A 10,491-nucleotide genomic window follows, 5' to 3' on the forward strand; every position below is an offset into this window, starting at 1 on the left:
AACCTTGCGAATATTGTCTCTTTTACTCTGTATTTTCTGTTTGTACATATAATTTCACAAATGGGAGTTGTACTTATTCTCTCTTTATCCCCAATATAGATTCCGAAATCCCGTATCAATTATCCTAATCACTATTCCATTGGCTAACAATCATTGGCTCTCAATACGTACAACTTAAAAAAAAATTATTTGCATAAGTTTGTTTAAATTTATCTGAAATCCATTACACCTATAAAACGGTGTGCATATTTGTGCTTCACATCGTCAACCTATATTGACATAGATTAGAGGTCGATTAGATAGACCAAACACGGGCAAAGCAGGAAAATAATCTTGTTGTGAAGATGATAAGAAAAAAAATTCTTTTAGCATGTCATAAATAAAATAGTGCTTATTATCCAGTGGTGGGCCACTTATAACAAAATTCAAATAATCATAACATAAAGTCACAGCCTTTGAATAGATGTAAATCTTCAGATCAAACTCTTTCTCTCGGCCAATTGCATGTAGCTTCTTGTTCTTCGCACGTCATTTCCTTTCCTCCTCTTCAGATACACCAACCCTCCCAAACCAACCATACAAACACCCATCGCCACCCCAAGCCCAACCCCGCCTCTTCCTGCCTTGCCTTCACCTCTATCCTCATTCTCCTCCTCTGGTTGCTTCTCCGGCTTTTGTTCATACACGACGGAATCATCGCCGTCGCTATTGCTCGAACTCGACTTGTTAGGCATCGATGACGTGATCTGATGATCAGGCCAAAGATCGGCTTCGCTGTCCTCGTCTTCAGGACGGGGCTCCGGAGAAGACTCTACGTTGTCTTCTGTCGATAAAGAAGGTGGCGAGATTGGTGCTTCGTCAGGAGGAGAGGGAAGAGGAGAAGTTAGAGGTGTTTGCTGTGGAGATTCGGAGGTGGTTGTTTGCGAGATCGGTGCTTCACTGTATCCGTCTGCCACAGAAGGAGGAGATTCGGAGGAGCCAGAGAGACCCAAAGGAGGATACACAGGAGGAGAGAGGGAGTCGTACTCAGTTTCTGCCGGTGATGGAGATTCAAAGGATGAAGGATGATATTCGGTTGAGACATATTCGACTTCGGGGTACTGAGCGGGCGATGACGACGGTGATGATGGAGAGACGATGCTAACATGAACGGCGAGAGAGAGCGAAACGACTATGAGAAGGGAAATATGCGAAGTGAAGCTACTGAATCTGGCCATGGTTGATAGCTTGATATGATGATGCTTCCTCGGTGATCTTTAAAAGAAATTAGAGAGGCAAGAGGGGGGAGTCGACTATTACAACGTTTTGATGTAGCTAAAGCGTCTTGATGTAGGGGAGTTGAGTGATTTGAAGGAAATTTGTCACGCAAAGTGGAGTTGACGGTGGAGGAGAAGAACGAGATTAAGTAAAGGCAACACGTAGAGTGAACGTTTTCAGTGATGTATGTTTTCAGTCGCGTACGAAAACATGGCACGATCTTTTATACGGGGATTCAGTTCACAAAACGTGCAATAATGCCTAGGTATACTAAGATCTAAGAAATAGTTTTATAAGAATTTATATTCTACATACCCTACATCGCATAACCACTTACTCAAAATGCTAATAACAGTCTGTCACATTTCTTAATATGCGATTTTATTAAACTGGTCATGCCTAAAATTAGTCATGGATGGGGAGAGAATGATGTGAAGAAAGAGTTCTCTCTTGATGTTAAATTTGTGAAGCGACAAAGCTTATTGCGATACAATGAGCATTGCTTATTTTAATTATGGATTGATTCATATTGTTGTGCTTGGCTTCGCAAGATGTCATTGCTTGACTGTAAAGAGGATAGAGATCCTTTGAATTTAGAGGCTGAATTTACAACTTCGATTTGCCTTGAAAGATTGGACAGCTCGTCAAACAAATATATAGTTCAGACTAAGCTTCATTATCAAAATACAGTTATTTTAGCCAATATTCTTGCATTTTATGGAAAAAAAATTAGACCCACCAAACCCTAAATTTAATCTCTCTCTCTCTCTCTCTCTCTCTCTCTCTCTCTCTCTCTCTCTCTCTCTCTCTCTCTCTCTCTCTCTCTCTCTCTCTCTCTCTCTCTCTCTCTCTCTCTCTCTGTGGTCGATGGCGGTGGCACTGGTGACGGATGGATGGGCCTCGTTGACGGTTCATCGAGGGCAACGCCAATGATGGCATGCGCATGCTCGGGTAAGAAGAAAGAAGATGGGGAACAAATACAAAACCCCCAAAAAAATAGAGTAGGACACAATGTATTGGGCTTTTGGACTGGGTTGGGCCGCCTATGATGTGCTGACTCAATCCAGCCCATGAAGGATTTGAGTGTTTCCCGCGAGAGGGAATGGTTAGATGAGAAGAAAACTTCTCTTCTAGAAAACTTCTCTTCTTAAAAACCTACGCACACGTCCAATGCAAAGAGTTTGCAACTCCACTGAAGCATACAAGTTGCAAAGCACACGTGTGCTTTATTAAGGGGTATGTTTAATTGTGCGAATACAGGTGTTAGTCGGAGTGCGTTATTACACTTTTGACCGGCAAGGATAGCATCAGTATTACGTGGAACAATCTCAGTTCTTGGGACTTAAGATGCGATGCCGGAATCCCAACGTTGTTATCAGAGTGCGCTGACCGTTTCCTATGCTTTTGTTTGTATCCGACAAATGCCGTGTTTGAGTAATTTTTGTATGCAATCCATGTTTGACACCTAGGAAGATAAATGTGTCTTTGAGCTATGCTGGAAAGTTTTGAGTCGTTTCGGCCGAACAGTTTGCGAGAAAATTGGAGCCAAACTGGGAAAAGTCGAATCTCTCAACAAGATAGCGAGGGACCAAAGACAGTAAGCGAAGCTCTCTCTTGCCCTGCTAAGGAAAAGTGGAATTACGAGGATGAAGGCAAAATCTTTATTGTTACTCCACAAGATAGTGAGGAACCGAAGACAGTAAGTGAAGCTCTCTCTTGCCCTACTAAGTAGAAGTGAAATAAAGGCAATGGAAGAAGAAAAGGAGTCCGGGGAGTGTGGGAGTTACTTGACTTGCTGCCTAGGCGTAGAGCCATTGAGAACAAATGGATTCGCATTTTTAAAAGAAAGGAAGATGGGTCGATTGACGAATACAAAGCTCGATAAGCGGCAAACAATTATACTCAACAAGAGGATATTTATTATAAGGAAACCTTTTTGCCAAGGGCAAGATTCACCTCTCTTTGGCTCATATTAGGCACAGTAGCATGTCTGGATTTAAAACTATATAAAATGAATGTTAAAACTGCTTTTCTGAATTGTGAACTGAATGAATAAATCTGTAAGGAATAACCTACTGCTTTTGTTCAAGAAGGCCGAGAGCAAAAAGTGTGCAAGCTGCAAATATCTATCCATAGCCTTAAAATATCATTCAGGGAGTGGCACCTCTCATTGACATTTTTTATAATTAAATGAAAAAAATTGTAAACAACAATTTTAGGGTCGTACCAAACGCATTCCTGTTCTTTTTCTATTCATGCAATATAACTTTTGTGCAGTTACCATACGTATTCTTCTGCTTAAAAACTCGCCCAAGGAATAGAATTAAAAAAAATTATTTTTGTACAGAAATTATTTCCGAAAACAAAAACGTTACCATACGTACCCTATGTGTATGTTAAGCAATCCATCGGTGAATTTGTAATTTTATTCTTATATTTGGGTGATATACTATTGGCCGGAAATTCTAATGGGCTTGTGTTAATCATAAAACAATGGTTATCTTGGAAATTTGATATGAAAAATTTAGGTCAAGCAAATTGTACGCTAGGAGTTTCCAAGGGGGGGGGTCGTTCAAGAAAGTTGATTTATTTTTCTCAATGTTAGTGATATTAGGATATCTACTTGATTATGCATATCTCTTAGAATTATGCATATATCTTCTTTGATAGTGCATATACTTGATTGATTATATTTGATATTGTGTTTATCTTATTACCTTATATAGACATATAATAAAACTTATAAATAGACTCTCAATGTACTCTTTTCTATATATCAAAATATAAACAAATTCCAAATTCTATTCTACCGCCTTATTATTCTCAACTTTGTATCAGAACCGCCGTTCTTGCGGAAATCCAAAGTGCATTGGGTGCATATCACACCTGGTGCACCCTCGGCACCGCATGCACTCATAATAAAATAAATCCATTCCCGCCACTTGATAGTGTTCATCTGAGTGCCTCATTCCCATCTGAGTATGTGTCACGGGGGTCATGTTACGACATCGGCAACGCTCGCCAAGTTGAGCTTTTCTTTTGTATGGAGATATTTTTGATGTTGTGAAGAGGTGTCTTTGTACAACAACTTTTGCTCAGCAAAGCCTAGCTTATTTCGTTTGCTATAACCATACCAACCATATCAGCTGTGTTTGTTAAGTTATTGTCCCGACAACAAAGTCAATCGCAATGCCTCCAATTCTCAACTTTTCACTTCTAATTTCGAGAAGTTGACACCACCACCACCACACTCACCGCCGTCAGATGATCAACATATTGAAATCTCGTCATCTACAAAAGCCCGGAGCCCCCACACGCACCCTACACGCAGCCACGCCACGCATCCTCCATGCCCAATTGTGCAGTGCTAGTTCAGCTATCTGATTTCATGTTGATCGAAGATTTTGGGAAACTGTTCGGATTATTTTTCAAACTCAAAGTTGATTTTTTTGAGGGGAATGTTAGTGATATTAGGATATTTACTTGATTCTGCATATCTCTCAGGATTATGCATATATCTCATTTGATAGTGCATATCCTTGATTAATTATGCTTGATATTGTGTTTATCTTATTACCTTAGATATACATCTAATAAAGAAAACTCTTAAATGTCATAAACCTATTCCACTTTTTCCAATTCAATCATAAACCTTTTAAATGTGCTAATTGAGTCCTAAACTTTTTTAGGTCTTGTCAATTGAGCCTATCCTGTCAATTTTAGTTAAAAATTACTGATGTGAATGCTGGTCATGCCATATAGGACAGTCGGCGCTGACGTGAATATTTTTTAATAATATTTTGAATTTTTTAATAAATTTTTTGGTTTCTTTTTTCTTTCCTTTTCTTTAGTCTTTTCTAGTTTTTGGAGTGAGGGCCAGCGACCTTTGTCGGCGCTGGGCCAAGGACGCGACGCCCTCATTGTGGCCGATGAAGGCCGCCAAGCCTTTGTCAGCCCTCACTCCAAAAACCAGAAAAAAGTAAAAAAAAAAAAAGAAAAATAAAACCATACAAATTTACCACCGCCCGCAGCGGCTGCGTTGGCTTGCGCTCTTGTCCCCCCACGAAGGGATCGGAGTTCGAACCCCAGCGTAGTCGTTAGGGATTCTTAAGTGTGGCGCCGTGGTGGTGGGTCCTGCGCTAGCGTCACCCCAGGTTTACCCCTCCGGCTGTCAGCCGTGCGGGGGGTTCCTGGGTCATAAAAAAAAAAAAACCATACAAATTTTCAAAAAAATTATTAAAAAATATCCATGTCAATGCCGGGTCGTGCCGGCCGTGCCACATAGTGGTACGGCATTCACATCAGCAATTTCTAGTTGAAATTGGCCGAATGGACTCAATTGGCAAAATATGAAAAGGTTTAGGACTCAATTGGCATAATTGAAAGGTTTATGATTGAATTGATAAAAGTACAACAGGTTTAGGATTTTTTTGATAATTTTCCCCACAATCCTGTGAATACTCCTATTGTGAAACACGAATCGAGCCTTGTCATATGCCGAGGACTCCTAAAGAAGAAAGTGTAGTCTCAGTGGTAAAAGGTGCTTTGCGGTACCTTATTTTAGTATAGTTGGGAGTTTGATGTATGTTATGTACACATTCCCATAAATATGTTGTGCCATGGGATTAGTCAACAAATTCCGGTCTATTCTGGGAAAAGACATTGGAAAAGCAGTAAAGAGTTTCTAAAGATATTAGAAAGGCACTACTGATCACCCTTTATGATTCGATGGGTCTGATTTGCATTTTGGTTGGTTATTTAATGCCAACTTAGTTGGTAATTTGGTTGAACGCAAGTCAACTTCAGCTTCTGCTTTCTTATCACAAACAAAAAGGAGCAAGAACACGCCGAAGAATCAGCCCAAGTCAGGAGCATAAGGAACATGAACGATTCAATCCCGATGCCGCGAGACCGAAGCGAAAAACAAGCTCATTGCAAAGAAGACAAAGACGCGCGGCGCGAAAGGAGAGGAATCAAGTGAGATTCTAGGGTTAGAGTCGAGTCGAGCGCCAGTGCTTTGTACCTCTATTGATTAGTGAAGATTGCAAGGGCAAGCCACCACTCTCTCTCTCTCCTGAGTCTCTTCCGTGCCATGCGAGCGAAGAGGAAAGAGGAGCATGAGAAATAGAGAGGAGGAGGCTGAGGTTAGAAACAAAGAAACTAGGATTGTTACTTGTTTTAGCTTTTATGAAACCGGTCCCGTAACTGGATCCAAAACCGGTCCAATTCCCAGGCAAGTCTTCACTCGGAACCAGGAACTAGACTGGTTTCCACCAATTCCAAATCTTTGAAATCAGGAAGCAGATCTGTTTTCAGGGTGGCCCAATCCGATTGCTAGTAGAACCAGTTCGAACGCATATCCTTAATACTCATCGCTCGAGCTGGCATTTTGTGTAACCCCTCTTGTTTCCATCTCTATCTTCATGAAAAAGAAGCATAATTTGAGGTCTGATTATATTCCAAGTTCTAGTGATCGACACAGTGGACTGACCGATACATCCTTACTTAAAGAGATTGCGTATTCAAAATGGGAATAAGGCGAACGAAATGCATTCATGGAATCCATGTAAATAGCACCTTGAACACATTGACCGCATGCCAAAAGGGCCGACAAGTACCGGAGAAGCAGCTAACATAGCAAAAGCAGATTGGAGCTAATTCTTGGGGCACAGCAAAAAAACCAAAGTGCCGAGCAGAGAACAACAACGCTAAATTTTACAGCTTTAGTTTCCATCCTCAAGTCCTGGCTATTCCTCAAGCCAGGACAGAGCAGCACCACCCCCTGAGAAATTTATATGACAGATGAGCTTCTGAAGGACCCAAGCGCCTTAGCCGCTCCAGCTCTCAGGATGTATTGGTGATAGAATGCAGCGATCGCTGCGCCAATGAATGGTCCGACCCAGAAGATCCACTGATCGAAGCAACAAAACAATCACGAAACGAGAATCGTTAAATGTTAGCACTAGCAATCTCAATTTTCAGGGAAGAGAAAAAGATTTAAGGGCATGTGTGAGTGGGGGCATACTTGGTCATCCCATGCCTTTTGCTTGCCGTACATAACCGCGGCTCCAAAGCTTCGAGCTGGGTTGATGCCAGTTCCGGTGATCGGGATGGTAGCGAGGTGGACCATGAACACGGCGAATCCGATGGGCAGTGGAGCCAAAACCTATTTCATTGAAAACAAGATAAGGTCAAACTTGAAAGCCAAATCCGTTAGACAAATTCCTCAATAGATATTAATTTCAGTGACCTAAATATGACTAGGTCCCGATAATTTGTACGATTATAGAGGTAGTGATATCAGTACTCACGGGAACGTGGGAGTCTCGGGCACTTCTCTTGGGGTCAGTGGCCGAGAAGACGGTGTAGACAAGGACGAAGGTTCCGATGATCTCCGCAGCCAAACCGGTGCCCGTGCTGTAACCAACGCTTAGCCCATTAGCGCCGCCACCATACTTGGTATAGTACGCCTTCTGGAACTGCTTCACCAGACCGCACCCACATACGGCGCCCAAGCACTGAGCCACCATGTAGAGCACGGCTCGGACCAACGACACCTTCCTCGCCAAGAACAGCCCGAAAGTGACTGCCGGGTTTATGTGACCTCCTGCGGAAGACACCACACCAATACCCGAAAAGGTATTAGCACTTCAATTGCTCCAAATTTAGCTTTTAAGCTATACAAGATATGCAGTGCCACATTATTTACTAACCTAAGTATATTTTCTAAATGGGAAGGAACGAGTTCTTCTGAAATCTTAACATATGAAATGCTTTCTCATCCACTCATCTATTTGTAGGGTGAGTGTGATATGTCACGGTTCTGATCAACAAAATCAAGGGTTATGTATCTATACTTCATTTGACTCTAATTATTAAATTAAGTAGTCTCTCTATAGTGTTTGTTGGGATGAATTTTGCTTTTTGGGTCTCTGTTTTCTCCCTTTTTTTTCAAGTAAAATGCTATTCATCTAGTTTTCTCACTTGGATTAAAAGAGAAAGTCTTAGCTCAAACTCGGATGTTCAGAGTAATATGAAATTGAAACATCAAATCCTAAAAAGGTTCAAAAAACAAAAATCATTCACAGCAGTCCCCTAAGTTTCTACCTTTCATTTTTATCTTTCACAAGTAAAAGATTAATTTCATTCTATCTTTCGTTTTTACCAAATATGCTCACAGATTAATTATCATATGAAACCGTATAGAATTGCGTGTTTGTTCAGATTTAAGTATATCCGTCAAAATTTTAAATATTATCCAAGTTACAAAAATTATAAAATAATTATATATTAATAAACGCATCAATTTTTAAATGTTATTGAAAATTTGCAACATTTACAATTAAAAACAGTTAAAAAAACATGCACCGCACAATCTAGAACTAAAGTATAACCAAAATTCAATTAAAACATGCAGCTAAAGAAAATACTCTAAAGGGAAAACAGTTAGGTTCGCTTTACATAATTTCACTCAAATCATGCCAAGTTAAAAATAAAAAAAGAAAAAAACTTGAAATGACGAAACACTTTCTAACGAAATCAAGCATTGACAACAAATAACAAGTAATGAGGAAACCAGAGCATAGAGAGGGAGAAGAGAAGCCACCAGAAATGCCGGCAGTGCAGTAAACGAGGACGAAGATCATGCCGCCGAAGGCCCAGGCGATGCCGAGGATGCCGACGCCGCCGCACTCGTCGCCGCCCTTGGTGGTGTCGATCTGGCTCTTGTAGCCGATCACGGTGAGGACGGTGATGTAGAGGAACAGGAGGGTGGCGATGAACTCGGCGATGATGGCCCTGTAGAAGGACCACTTCCCCAGCTCCTCCGCGTCCACCAGCGGCGCCGGCGGCGGGTCCTGGTAGTCCTTCGCCCCAAACGAGCCGTGCCCACCTCCGACCTCCATGTCCTTGGCCATTGCCGGCTCCTTGCTTGAGAGAGAGAGAGAGAGAGAGAGAGAGAGAGAGAGAGAGACAGGCACAGAGAGAGTGAGTGAGAGAAAGAGAGGGGGCTCGCTTAGCTTGCTTCTTGGAGATTGAAGTTTGGAGTGCAATGCAAAGGGAAGCAAAGGGGGAGGTCGTATTTATTGGGGCATTGTACTCGGGAGAGTGACCAAGTTAGTGGTGCTCGAATGGCCTTGAGCCTGCCGACCCTCCCCGCCCTGATGTTGACACCTGCCCTCCTTTTGGTCCCATCACCCCGCGGCCCAACCCCAGCCCCCCGGGGATTACCCAATATCTCTCCTCGTGCTTCTTTCAATCTCTCGATAATCACACCCATAATCTCTGACCGTCGATTCAATACGTAATATGACTCATAAATTTTTAATTTATTAAATATAATCTTTAGACTTTTCATACATACTCGGTTCAGTTCTTGTATTATATGAATATTCAATATTGTTCTTCCATTAATTTAAATTCAAGATCAATATTAAGCTTTTTCATATAGTTCGAAAACTAAATTAAATATATATATCAAAATTCCAGGGACCCCATCGAAATGTTCAAGAATCACATTACACATTGAGCTAAAGTTCAGGATCCACATTAAATAATTAAAAGTTCAAAGACTACATTACATATTGGGTTAACGTTTACGGATCATATATGTCATTTTCCCTTCGCTCTTCCACTAGCGTCGGTGTGCCTCGGTCCCTAAGTTAAAAACCCACACTTCTCGTGAAAACGTAACCACGCAAAATGTGTATGCATGGGGCCATGCACTACATTACGAAAACCGGCCCCCGCATTGGTTCTATCAGCTGATGAGCAATTGCATCGATTTTCTTATGTGGTGTGAAAAAATGTGTATATACACTTAGCTGCTCCAATGAAAAACCAAAGGGTTTAGGGCAAAGGTCCAGAGTGCTATGGTCCCCAAGGTATACATGCAGAAAGCTGGGAATAGATGGAGAAAGGGGAACGGGTGATTAGCATGGTATTAGGTAGAGCCGAGAGCATCCTGAAACTAAAAAGATAACGACATAAATGGTTCATAAACTTTGATTCAATATATAATGCCATCTTGAGCTTTTGATTTTTTTAATGTGGTCCATGAACTTTAGCCCAATGTGCAATGTCGTCTTTAAATTTTTAATTTTTTTAATATGCTCCATAAACTTCTAGTAAATATTCAAATTAGTTCGTATATTAAATGAAAATATACAATGTTATTATTTCATTAATTTAAATTTAGGGACAATATTGAACATTTTCATATAGTCTAATAATTAG

At 41.1% G+C, this 10,491-nt stretch overlaps 2 protein-coding genes across 2 annotated transcripts; both read right to left on the minus strand.

Annotated features, from left to right (window-relative positions):
• Positions 1 to 473: 473 nt before the first annotated feature.
• LOC115674161 (flocculation protein FLO11-like) lies at positions 474 to 1,217 on the minus strand. Its single transcript, XM_030596490.1, has one exon. It carries the CDS (start codon positions 1,215 to 1,217, stop codon positions 474 to 476), a length of 744 nt encoding a protein of 247 aa, XP_030452350.1.
• Positions 1,218 to 6,791: 5,574 nt separating this feature from the next.
• On the minus strand, positions 6,792 to 9,320 carry LOC115674191 (aquaporin PIP2-1-like). The gene is made up of 4 exons (XM_030596535.2): positions 8,864 to 9,320; positions 7,569 to 7,864; positions 7,283 to 7,423; positions 6,792 to 7,168 (listed from the first exon to the last, which is right to left on the minus strand). Exons 1-4 carry the CDS (start codon positions 9,171 to 9,173, stop codon positions 7,049 to 7,051), a joined length of 867 nt encoding a protein of 288 aa, XP_030452395.1. The 5' UTR covers positions 9,174 to 9,320; the 3' UTR covers positions 6,792 to 7,048.
• Positions 9,321 to 10,491: the final 1,171 nt, after the last annotated feature.

The sequence above is a fragment of the Syzygium oleosum genome, unplaced genomic scaffold, assembly GCF_021117445.2.
Source record: "Syzygium oleosum isolate NSW1041296 unplaced genomic scaffold, Sole_v2.1 Sole_v2.12, whole genome shotgun sequence".
Lineage (NCBI taxonomy): Eukaryota > Viridiplantae > Streptophyta > Magnoliopsida > Myrtales > Myrtaceae > Syzygium > Syzygium oleosum.

Coding starts and splice junctions, on each gene's coding strand:
- LOC115674161 (XM_030596490.1), bottom strand. CDS start 1,217: ATGGCCAGATTCAGTAGCTTCACTTCGCATATTTCCCTTCTCATAGTC.
- LOC115674191 (XM_030596535.2), bottom strand. CDS start 9,173: ATGGCCAAGGACATGGAGGTCGGAGGTGGGCACGGCTCGTTTGGGGCG. Junction 7,424..7,568: donor CCCGAGACTCCCACGTTCCC/GTGAGTACTGAT, acceptor TCAATGAAATAG/GTTTTGGCTCCACTGCCCAT. Junction 7,169..7,282: donor AAAAGGCATGGGATGACCAA/GTATGCCCCCAC, acceptor TGCTTCGATCAG/TGGATCTTCTGGGTCGGACC.